Genomic DNA, 12,683 nt, shown 5'->3' on the forward strand with positions numbered 1-12,683 from the left:
CTTCCTTCGTGTTCTCTAGTTTAGACTTGGCAGCTTATGACCCAAGTTGTTTTCGCACCCTAAAATAAAACAAAACAAACTTACAGATTAATGATTACTTTCTTCACTCTGCACTTTTTCATTGTCATACGAATGTTAAAACTCCGGCATGTAACAACGATTATCATCTTCATTCAGAACTTCCTCCAATAGCCTTCTAAGATACTTTTGCTGCTCCGTATGTGACATAATGCTATACACTACTCACTGCAGAATATCGCGCTAGTAGGTAGGTGGGATATTACCAGTACCCCAACGATAAAACTTGTGGTACGCCATTGCGTGTGTTTAAAAACAGAAACAACGGTTTCGCAACAAAAACGAAGGTAACAAGCTTCTCAACAGTGTGACCAGCATCTGCCGTAAATATCAGGCAGCTTTTACATTTGGGATATTGTGAACACTCCACATCCCCAATTAAAGACTATCCGTATCCCGTGTCGCTCCTGGCCACTTCTCACCTACAGAAGCGATGTCTGTTCTTTCAGATATGTCTGGAAGAACAGACGCCACATCTGTATAACTAGGGTGGGACGGTCAAATCATCGTTTCTGTGCAGACGCACAACACGCTCGAGCACTTACCGGAATCAGGGAAGCACTGCGAACAGTGAGCGTAAGGGGCAGGGGCCCTACGTCAACAGTGTGTGGATAAGTGGAAATTTAGGTCTTTCATGGGCTGTGTCCTGATGACTGATGTGCTCAAGGCGATCGTTCGTGAGACGAGTCACGGTCCGGTTCAGAGTTTCAACATTCCCAGTTGATGTATTTCTGTTCTCGATAGCAGCTAATATCTTCCTTTCCTTTTTATCTAATAATGTATTTCTGCGTGAACAAAAATGGCGTCTGCCGGGCCGGCCGGATGGCCGAGCGGTTCTTGGCGCTTCTGTCTGGAACCGCGCGATCGCTACGGTCGCAGGCTCGAATCCTGCCTTGGGCATGGATGTGTGTGATGTCCTTAGGTTAGTTAGGTTTAAGTAGTTGTAAGTTGTAGGGGACTGATGACCTCAGCTGTCAAGTCCGATAGTGCTAAGAGCCACTTGGCGTCTGTCGAACATATCGGAAAGAACAGACACCGCATGTATTTAAGAACGACGGGACCGCCCAATGATCCTTTCTGAGCAGATTATAGCACACTCGCACTGTTGCAGGAATCAGTGAACCGCTGTGAAAAGTGAGAGTGATGGACAGGGGCCTACATCAATAGTGTGTGAGTAAATTGGAAATTTGGATCCTTCAGAGACCGTGTTCAGATGGCCGAAGCGATCGAGGCGACCGTTTGCGAGAAACGGAAAAATCGGGGTTCGAGTCCAAGTGTGGCAAAAATATTGAACTTTTTCCATTGATGCGTTTCATTTTCAAATGCCCCAAATGTCTTTCTTTCCCTTGTATCAACTCCTCGCCTAATTTAAAGCTGACGGACATATCAGAGGCAGACTGAAAATTTACGTGTTCCAACCAGGACTCCCACGACGTCTAGTTTCCCAGGTATGCGCTTTACCACTAGGCTACTATACTCGACTAGTTTCACAGAAGCTGAGATAGGAAAATAGTAACTTCGCAGCGGAGGAATCAGTGGAATCAAGATGACTTTGGGCCTGCTTCCGCACGCAGCCACCCTCAGCTAGGAAACAGTATGACGCGCCACAGCAATACGGCATTGTACAAGGCGCTGAGACTTGAACGTAGATTCCAATGTGCAGCTGGCCCTAGGAGCAAAAGGCAGGGCTTGTCCTCCCTCACTGCTTTCCCCGACATTCAACAACCCTTGTAGACCTCAAAACGAATACAAAAAGATCGAGTAGGGGAAAAAAATCTGTTTAGTCGCAAAATTTTGTACAGTGTTAGGAGGGAATGTCATGAACAACGTACTAAATTGTAACCAATGGGGTGTAAGCGTGGGGGTGTCAATGCGTTTAAACGTGACTCTTTCACGTTTTGTTTGAATAACTCGAAATCTGCGGCTTTCAGTGAAAAGATTCCCTTGTATCAAATTGAACTTTATTACATGTTATACAACAAAGATGATATTAATTTCTTCTCTAGATTTAATACTTTCGACGTTGTAGGAGACGCAAATATCGCAGATTATAGAAAATAGTGTTTTAATAGCATAGAATTAGTTTATTGTTAAGTGGCGGAGGTTAAGAACATAAATTACATGTGTGCACCTCATCTAAGTAGAACCATATTAAGGGGCAAATTGCATTCTTTCTGTGTGTCGGCCTGGGGTGCAGGAGGTTGGAGAGAAGGTAAAAATATGATGGAAGGCAGCTCGAGGGATTCTGGTCATGCACTTTCCCTGCTTGTAGGTCTGCAAACTTATTAGCAGTCAAGCGAATCTCCACTCTCTCTACTCCACGTCACAAGAAGAAACTACAGTGTGTTTCAGAAAGCTATACTTACTCTTCCGCAGTTCGTTGTAAGAGGTATGCGCTATATGCGCTGCCTGCAATAGGCAAGGCATAGGAGAGTCTCTGACCAGAGAGCAATATGTAGTTAGTTGTTGCTTGTCGCTAGTCGGCAGTAGTCTGGTGTAGTCATTGTAACAGCGGATCGAAGTGCCGACCATCAACGTTTTTTCCTTCGTTTCCTTCCGCATTGTCACTTAATAATTGTACGCCTAATTCAATTCCTCAAGCAGAAGTGAATGAGTCAAACTTCTGAACTGAAACCATAGTACAACGGAAACAGTAAGTTCCCGGACGTGGGATCCTATTCAAAATATTATGTATCACTCTACAAGTTCTAGAAGTTTGTAAAGGGAATTTCCAAATATTCTGTATACCGCCCCGTGTAAGACATTCATCTCTAACATAACTTTTCTGGAATCCAGAATGCCATTGCCAAACTCAATAGTTCAAATCTGGTAAATTCAGTAGTTCTTTAAAAGGTTCTGTTCGTATGTATTCCAATTTGTGCCACTATCAGCATTGAAGTTGCTTTCCTGACTCCAGTAGAGACACACGCTGCACTAACGGTGAGTGTCCTGACTTTCGGCTGCCTTTGGCCACTGTACAGCAATGATTTGCTAACGACTGTCCCAGGGTACACAGAAGTAACTCCTGCAATACGCCAATCCGCATCACCATGTCACATGCAGTTCATCACATGTATACGCTGCGATCTTCACTTACACAGTATGTTTTTCGTTATAGAGAATCAGTGTTCTCCTGTTGTTTATGATGATAGATCTCCAGCTCTCCTGGGTACCTTCTCAGCTGTTATCCACTGTTTCTGAAATGAGAGGGCTGATCAATATAGACTGGCGTTCCAATTTCCCTCCAGGCACAGTCACTGTCTAGTCGATGTCCTGTTCCGTTCGTCTTCCTCATTTATGCCTTGCCAAGGGTGTACGGCAACCAGTGTGACGGGAGTTGTTGTCTGGTTTGCAGGCTGTGATGCGGAGCGGACGCCATGCGGACGACCGTACTGTCTCCCTACTCGGCGCTGCGAGGCCGCGTCTGCAGTAGGCTGCACGCCAGGAGTGCCGCCATCGCCAGCGCAGTCTACACGCTGGTCAGTATCCACTGCACTGCACTACACTACAGTAGCGCTACACTGAGGCTGTAAGCTGCCCACAACAATGTCCGTATCGCCAGTGCAGTCTACACACAATTCATTACACACTACACTACGATAACTACACTACACTATACTAACGATTCCCTGATTAAGTAGACGCCAGCACTGCAGCACGATGTAGCTCGTTGCACTGGATCACAATGCATGGACTCTAGCCTATAAATTGTAAGTTAAGGTGCGCCAACGTATTGCAGCTCAGAGATCCCACAGCAAATATGCCAAGATGTTTCGATTTTAATGTCGCTGAAGACATCACATACGTCGAAAACCTAGTTTACATCTCTAACTCTGCCAAGGACATGTTCGCGTTTTTGTGCTACAATACGAACATTTGGTACTGTAGTTTATTAATATTTAGGAGTCAGTACATGTGTCTTCGGCTCACGTTGTCGTTCATTCAGATGGACTACCACGTCCCTACAATCAGTAATTTTGAGTTTCTGTATCTTTCATTAAATGAATAACTTCCCCTTGCGCGATCTTGGAGTACGTTCCTGTGACAATCTCTCCAAAGATCTATCACATAAAAAACATAAAAAGGAATGATACAATGTTGGCTTTCAGCTCGATACAAAGTTGGCTTTCACGGCGTGAGGAAAAGGCGTTCACGTTTTACAGTTTATAAAAGCAGTAGATGATGCTGAATTAGTAGCCCAACCTGCTAATTAGCACAGTTAAGGTTTCCAGGTCGCGAAGCCATAGTCGATATATAATGATCTACATCATCTACTAACGATATATATATATATTGTGGTCCATTGACCGTGACCGGGCAAAATATCTCAATATCTCACGAAATAAGTGTCAAATGAAAAAACTACAAAGCTTCGAGGGGGAAGCCAGATGGCGTTATGAAAGGCCCGCTAGATGGCTCTGCCATAGGTCAAACGGACATCAACTGCGTTTTTTTAAAATAGGAACCCCCATTTTTATTACATATTCGTGTAGTACATAAAGAAATATGAATCTTTTAGTTAGACCACTTTTTTTCGCTTTGTAATAGATGGCACTGTAATAGTCACAAATACATGGCTCACAATTTTACGCGAACAGTTGGTAACAGGTAGGTTTCTTAAATTAAAATACAAAACGTAGGTACGTTTGAACATTTTATTTCGGTTGTTTCAATGTGATACATGTACCTTTGTGAACTTATCATTTCTGAGAACGCATGCTGTTTCAGCGTGATTACCTGTAAATACCACATTAATGCAATAAATGCTCAAAATGATGTCCGTCAACCTCAATGCATTTGGCAATAAGTGTAACGACATTCACCTCAACAGCGAGTAGTTCGCCTTCCGCAAGTTCCGTAATGTGTAATATCCTTCAAATTTCCTCACATCCTCACAGAAAGAAATCCGGGGGCGTCAGATCCGGTGAACGTGCTCGCCAAGGTATGGTGCTTCGACGACCAATCCATGTGTCATGAAATATGCTATTCAGTACCGCTTCGATCGAACACGAGCTATGAGCCGGACATCCATCATGTTGGAAATACATCGCCATTCTGTCATGCAGTGAAACATCTTGTAGTAACATCGGTAGAACATTACGTAGGAAATCAGCATACATTCCACCATTTAGATTGCCATCGATAAAATGGGGGCCAATTATCCTTCCTCCCATAATGCCGCACCATACATTAACCCGCCGCGGTCGCTGACCTTCCACTTATCGCTGCCATCGTGGATTTTCCGTTGCCCAATAGTGCATATTATGCCGGTTTACGTTACCGCTGTTGGTGAATGACGCCTCGTCGCTAAATAGAACGCGTGCAAAAAAATCTGTCATCGTCCCATAATTTCTCTTGCGCCCAGTGGCAGAATTGTACACGACGTTCAAAGTCGTCTCCATGCAGTTCGTGGTGCATAGAAATATGGTACTGGTGCAATCGATGTGGATGTGGCATTCTCAACACCGACGTTTTTGAGAGTCCCGATTCTCGCGCAATTTGTCTGCTTCTGATGTGCAGATTATCCGCGACAGCAAACACCTACTTGGGCATCATCATTTGTTGCAGGTCGTGGTTGACGTTTCACATGTGGCTAAACACTTCCTGTTTCCTTAAATAACGTAACTATCCGGCGAACGGTCCGGACACTTGGATGATGTCGTCCAGGATACCGAGCATCATACATAGCATACACCCGTTGGGCATTTTGATCACAATAGCCATACATCAACACCATATTGACCTTTTCCGCAGTTGGTAAGTGGTCCATTTTAACACGGGTAATGTGTCACGAAGCAAATACCGTCCGCACTGGCGGAATGTTACGTGATACCACGTACTTCTACGTTTGTTACTATTACAGCGCCATCTGTCACAAAGCGAAAAAAGTGGTCCAACTAAAATATTCATATTTCTTTATGTACTACACGAGTACGTAATAAGAATAGTGGTTCCTATTTAAAAAAAAACGCATTTCATATCCATTTCACCTATGGCTGCGCCATCTGGTTTCCCCCCTCAAGCTAGATGAGTTTCGCTCTTTGTAGTTTTTTCGCTTGATGCATATTTCGTGAGATATTTGGCCTGGTCACTATCAATGGACCACCCTATATATATATAAAATAAAAATTCGTGTGATTGTGTCCCAATATACATTGGGCTCACGAAAAGAAAGGTCAACAACCGCTTAGCTAAACATAAAAGGAAGTGCCACCTGGGGCAAACTTACAAATAGTCCACGGAGATACATGCTTTCTGATCTGCAAACCGTGAAATAAAAATTCAGAGATACTAGCCAGCGTTTTAGCCGATACAATGTATTGTCATGCGCGTTTGTATAGAGAGGCAACACAGCGGTACAAACGCTATGTTAATTTCTACGGAAAAGAAAGAGGAATTAAGTCACTGAAATATGAATGCCCTCTTCGAGTTAACAGAATAACGGTCGATGACACTAGTCAGAGGCATTCTCACATGACAAATGGTGGTCCCCTCTATACAGTTCTATAAATCCGGGAATCCCTTGAACCTTTGATTCAGTTCCTCTTTTATCTCCGATGATGTTTCTCGTAGTCGGAGAAGAAACGTCATGAGATAGTTTTATAATGCCGACGAAGGATTCCCACCCCGCACTCAAGGTAAAAAAGAATTTTTCGTATAAAAAAAGGAAATTTCAATGGTAACAACAAACAAACTGATGTAGAGTTTTATGAACGAGTCTATAGACTATGTTTACATTACTAAACGCCTAAAAGTTTCCAGAAAGTTTGGGAGGTTGGAGGCGAGGTACTGGCAGAACTGAGGCTATGGAGGAGGGGGGAGGGGGGGGGGCGTCGTGAGCCGCGCTTGGGTAGCTCAGATGGTAGAGCACGCGCCCGCGAAAGGCAAAGGTCCCTAGTTCCAGTCTCGGTCCGGCACGCAGTTTTAATCTGCCAGGATTGAATTCCAGTTGGGTTGCTTATCTAAAGGATTCCTGAAGCAACAAAAATGTAATATTCGGTATTTCATACAATTGTTGACTGAATTTAAAAATTGAAAGTGCTTTCTTAAGCTACACATTAGGAGCTATGATGTAGCGTTAAAGGTTTACGACAGATACTCAAATATTAAGGTCCGAAACTGTGAAACTGGAGACAACGTAACTCACTTGCCGCAAACTGCCCAAGCTCTATTCGTTTAGTGTTGAGGAATGAGAGCATTTAGTGACTTCAAACAACTTTATGAATAATTCAAAACATTTTGGGAACATTGGTCGCTCACGAAAAAATGAAAGGATAATAAGTTTGTTGATTCCTACATTTTCGCTGTTCATGCAGTAAAACTGACGTTTTAATTTATCTCTCCATTACTACAACATCTATGACCAATACATTTTCCAGACAGTATCCACATACAGCGTTTAACGCACCTGCAATATTATACCATTTACTACAAATAATACAGGAGATATGAAGTCATGATATTTACCTGCGTGAAAAACTAACTTTTCTTAAAGCGGAACGCGAATCACCCAGACTACCCTCATCCAGTGTTCGATTATAAGAGCAATCAGCGACTTCCTCAAACTTTAAACGTAATATCGAACCGTATCATTTAACACATTAACTCATTTTTAAAGTAAACAAACGTCTGAAACTGTTGTCCATATGTGAGTTCGATTTCTTAATGAATGATGGAGTGACATATTATAAAACTGACGTGTCCATTTAGCTTTTGTAACTTCAAACAGTTCTTCAGTAAGCGTTGCCTTTAGTTATTGATTATTATGTAAGAACTTTGCGACCGGTAATTCGGTCATCCCAACAGTATCTCGTAGAAGACAGTAAAGTAATCCGGCAAGACACAAAAGAGTGTCTTTTTCTGCTCGTTTTCGTTTGTTTCGGGAGCACAGCAGCGAGCTCAATAGTATGGAAAGTAAACTGTCTCGGACACGATGGAAACTCGCCACTCCATTATGGAGTGTCTGTTATTACTCTTACTCACCACTTTCTGACAGAAAAGATGCTGTTCTTCCCGCAATAAATATAAACTTCTGTAAATTAAACCCGCCTTACTTCAATTCGCACTCTTTTTAACTTTACTGAATGCGTTAGCATTACAATCCCCGGGGATGGAAACCCGAATCTTCCTCCCCTCTCGTAGGGCCAGAACCTTAGATATTTCGTCACAATAATTGCCTCTAACAACATCGAGAATAATACAAAATATTTTATTTCAGAATATCCGTGGATCAGAGCCACGGCTACTGCTAGTTTATCAGTAATTTTATTGTTTTCACACTTTTTGTGGCATCGTATTTCCGTTAATGTACAGTCATGCTCAAAAGTATCCGAACGACCTCAATTACATTTCGCCTGATACGCATGCAACCCACATAATGCAGCTGTCTAGCAGGTACTCTAATCGATCCTTGGTACAGTCGTTTGACTATTGAAAATGGTTCCAACAAGTCACCACTAGAAAACTCTGCTCTGTATCGCAAGAACTCAAGACGTAAAGTAATACCACGATACTACAAATATCAAGGACCACCTTATCACAGATAAGACTCTCCTTAAGGCTTGTAAGCTCACATTTATTGCAATAAATGACATACCTGAAATGTTACCACTCTCATTTTTACATCACATAGGTAATGCACGTAGTAAGTTCATCGTATTCATGATTTCCTCTTCAAAGTAACATACCGTACTTGTTATTTAACACAAAATGACATTAAAAATTTAAGTTATTCACGAGCAGCTACTTGAGAATATGTATGAACTTCAATCACACGACGACCTGTCTCGTTCTGCGTATGGATTCAAACCCAAGTCATGCAGAGTAAGATTTCGAGACTGACGGAAACTAACAGTCATTCCTGAGTAGGCATACAGAGAGTGATATACCTCGATTTTAGACAGTATCAGTTAGCAAATATCAACTTTAAATTATATAACGTAAACGTTTTTAACCGACGCGAATTCCTACCCAGCATCTATTGTCCCTGTTAACGTACTACGAGAGATGTTAAATATTGCTTCTTCATCAGTAACTTACTTGAAATGCCGTGAGGTAAAACTTTGTGTTGGACAGGGATTCGAACCCAGAACCTAAACGGATTGTTATCGAAGCACAATCAACTGTGACATATCGGATCTTCTCGGCAGTAACCAGATGTTCTAACCGAAAAGACGAAACGAAACATTAATTTTTTCCTTCCCACGACTCCAACCCGCCACCTATCGCTGTTGTATTCTAGAGAAAACGAACGTTAAATATGGGTTGGTTACACTTGCAGCGACATGTGAGCATGTTTAAACTAGAAATAATATGACGAAGAGTTCAGTGCTGACTGGGAATCGAATCCCACGCATATTGTTGTTGACTACACACAAAGAGACGTAAGCTACCGAATTTTTCTCCACCAGAGATTTGAAGTTCATACATCGCTAGTGTTGACAACGAATGAAAATGCATTAAAGATCAAAATTAAAATCCACCAGCAGATAGGCGCTCTCATGCTAGAGCCTGATAATACATAACGAAAACTTTAGTGCCGGGCCAGGATTCGAACCCATTGACGCGCAATATGTGGACATGTCGAGGAATCTGTAGTTTTGAACAAACAACAAATTGTGGTCGAGCTGTATTGTCGCGAAGGGATCAAATTCGGCTTTAAGGGCGGTCTGAGTTGCATTCCAAGCTCAGAACCAATTTTATCGACATACAGAAGCTCAAATGAAAGATGGAATAAGTGTTCTCTGACCCTACATAGCGTTTGTTTCGTCACTAGAAATAAATAACTACTATAAGAAAGGTTACTGGTGATAGAGTTCCCACATTTCGCCCTTCCTGACTTTCTTGTGGTTCAGCGTAACGTCTACTTGGTAGTGAAGGAATATCATGATTAATGTGAATTTCATACCACAACACCATTGTACTTTCTGCACTTGGCGTAGCCAGAAGAGAATAGAATCTGTCTCTCCCTATTAAAGATCATCGGCAGAAGCTGGAATCGAACCCAGGCGACCATTGTAGGAACCTATCATCAATCTAACAGATCACTAAATGTTCTTCTCTGAAACTCAATTTTCTATCATAACACCGCTGCGGCACACTCAATGAGATTTCTGACACACAGGCTCCCTGTAGTGGTTTGTAGGATGTTCAGTACATTCATTTACTTGGTTGACCGAATCGCCATGAACTAGCTGCCTCGGCGAAACAGTGCTTACTTTCGACTCTATTTTATAATCACCGAAATAAAATCACGTAACTGCCACCTACACAGAACTGCCAACAGTGTAGGATGCAGAAATTTAAGTTGGAAGTGTTCCTTTCCATTTGTTGGAAACGTCGTGCAGTGCAAAAGAAAAGCAGTAACTGTCTGTCTCTCAGAAGTGTAGATCCGGCCATATGCATTATCTCACAGCACTGTGGAATTCGGAAGTTCTGGAGGAACTGTTCTTGACTTCTGGAGATGCTGTAGCTATATGAAAGATACTAGCGTAACGGTAAGGGTGGCTCACTCTAGATAACACGTCGCGAGTTCTATTACATTCGCTGCTACATTTTTTAAAACGCAATTCTGTGTCTTCTGAAGTTATCAATTTAATGGAACTTGGAACATAATTCCCTTCACTTCTCACCCCAAAATAGCCGCATGTGAAAAAAGGGCTAACGTCTGCGACATTTGGTTATTTTCAGGTTTAATAGACGACCAGGCAGCAGCTGCATCTCGAAACTTTTGTATTATGTATAGGGCGAGCGCATAGTGCCAAAATAGTCAGAAAAGTATTTTCAACATTAGCTGTCGTCTGTTAGTGGCATTTTATTCTTCTTCAAACTTTGTTTGACAGCTTTAACTCACAACAAGTTTTCTACACGCATGTAATCAATAAACTGCATGTGCATTGTCAGACTGTTGTCAGACTTCAATCCAATCACACAATTGGTCTGATAGTCCATATGCCCTTACTTGGTTCATTAAACGACTGTTGGGAACTGTATCGAACGCCTTGTGGAAGTCGAGAAACACGGCATCTACCTGGGAACCCGTGTCCATGGCCCCCTAGGTCTCGTGGACGAATAGCGCGAGCTGGGTTTCACACGATCGTCTTTTTCGAAACTCATGCTCATTCCTACAGAATAGGTTTCTAGTTTCCAGAAAAGTCATTATACTCGAAAATAATACGTGTTCCAAACTTCTACAACAGATCGACGTTACAGATATGGGTCTATAGTTCTGCAAATCTGTCCGTCGTCCCTTCTTGAAAACGGTGATGACCTGTGCCCTTTTCCAATCCTTTGGAACGCTACGCTCTTCTAGAGACCTACGGTACACAGCTGCAAGAAGGGGGGCAAGTTCCTTCGCGTACTCTGTGTAAAATCGAACCGGTATCTCATCAGGTCCAGCGGCCTTTCCTCTTTTGAGCGATTTTAATTGTTTCTCTATCCCTTTGTCGTCTATTTCGATATCTACCATTTTGTCATCTGTGCGACAATCTAGAGAAGGAACTACAGTGCAGTCTTCCTCTGTGAAACAGCTTTGGAAAGAGACATTTAGTATTTCGACCTTTAGTCTGTCTTCCTCTGTTTCAGTACCATTTTGGTCACAGAGTGTCTGGACATTTTGTTTTGATCCACCTACCGCTTTGACATAAGACCAAAATTTCTTAGGATTTTCTAACAAGTCAGTACACAGAACTTTACTTTCGAATTTATTGAACGCCTCTCGCATGGCCCTCCTCACATTACATTTCGCATCGCGTAATTTTTATTTGTCTGCAAGGCGTTGGCTATGTTTATGTTTGCTGTGATGTTCACTTTGCTTCCGCACAGTTTTCTAACTCGGTTGTTGTACCACGGTGGCTCTTTTCGATCTCTTACGATCTTGCTTGGCACATACTCATCTAACGCATATTGTACGATGGTTTTGAACTTTCTCCACTAATCCTCAACACTATCTGTACTTGAGACAAAACTTTCGTGTTGAGCTTTTGCTAAACAGAAAAATCTTCCTACCTTTTTTAATATCTCTATTTACAGCTGAAATCATCGATGCAGTAACCGCTTTATGATCGCTGATTCTTCGTTCTGCGTTAACTGTTTCAAATAGTTCGGGTCTGTTTGTCACCAGAAGGTCTAATATGTTATCGCCACGAGTCAGTTCTCTGTTTAACTGCTCAAGGTAGTTTTCCGATAAAGCACTTAAAAAAATTTCACTGGATTCTTTGTCCCTGCCACCCGTTATGAACGTTGGAGTCTCCCAGTCTATATCTGGCAAATTAAAATCTCCACCCAGAACTATAACATGTTGGGGAAATCTACGCGAAATATTTTCCAAATTTTCCTTCAGGTGCTCTGCCACAACAGCTGCTGAGCCAGGGGGCCTATAGAGACATCCAATTACCATGACTGAGCCTGCTTTAACCGTGACCTTCACCCTAATTATTTCACATTTCGGATCTCCGTCAATTTCCTTCGATACTATTGCACCTATTATCGCTATAAACACGCCTCCCCCTTCACTGTCCAGCCTGTCTCTGCAGTATACATTCCAATTCGAGTTCAGAACTTCATTACTGTTTACATCTGGTTTCAGCCAACTTTCTGTCCCTAGT

General features: G+C 42.3%; 1 protein-coding gene across 2 annotated transcripts in view; it reads left to right on the forward strand.

Moving 5' to 3' along the window:
- LOC124622288 overlaps positions 1 to 12,683 on the forward strand; it is a 770,325-nt gene that overhangs the window by 262,864 nt on the left and 494,778 nt on the right. For both annotated transcript variants that reach the window (XM_047147957.1, XM_047147958.1), the window contains exon 2: positions 3,434 to 3,557. In XM_047147957.1, coding sequence (XP_047003913.1) covers positions 3,456 to 3,557 — 102 coding nt within the window. In that variant the 5' untranslated portion in view covers positions 3,434 to 3,455. The remainder of the gene's footprint in view (positions 1 to 3,433; positions 3,558 to 12,683) is intronic.

The sequence above is a fragment of the Schistocerca americana genome, chromosome 7 (assembly GCF_021461395.2).
Source record: "Schistocerca americana isolate TAMUIC-IGC-003095 chromosome 7, iqSchAmer2.1, whole genome shotgun sequence".
Lineage (NCBI taxonomy): Eukaryota > Metazoa > Arthropoda > Insecta > Orthoptera > Acrididae > Schistocerca > Schistocerca americana.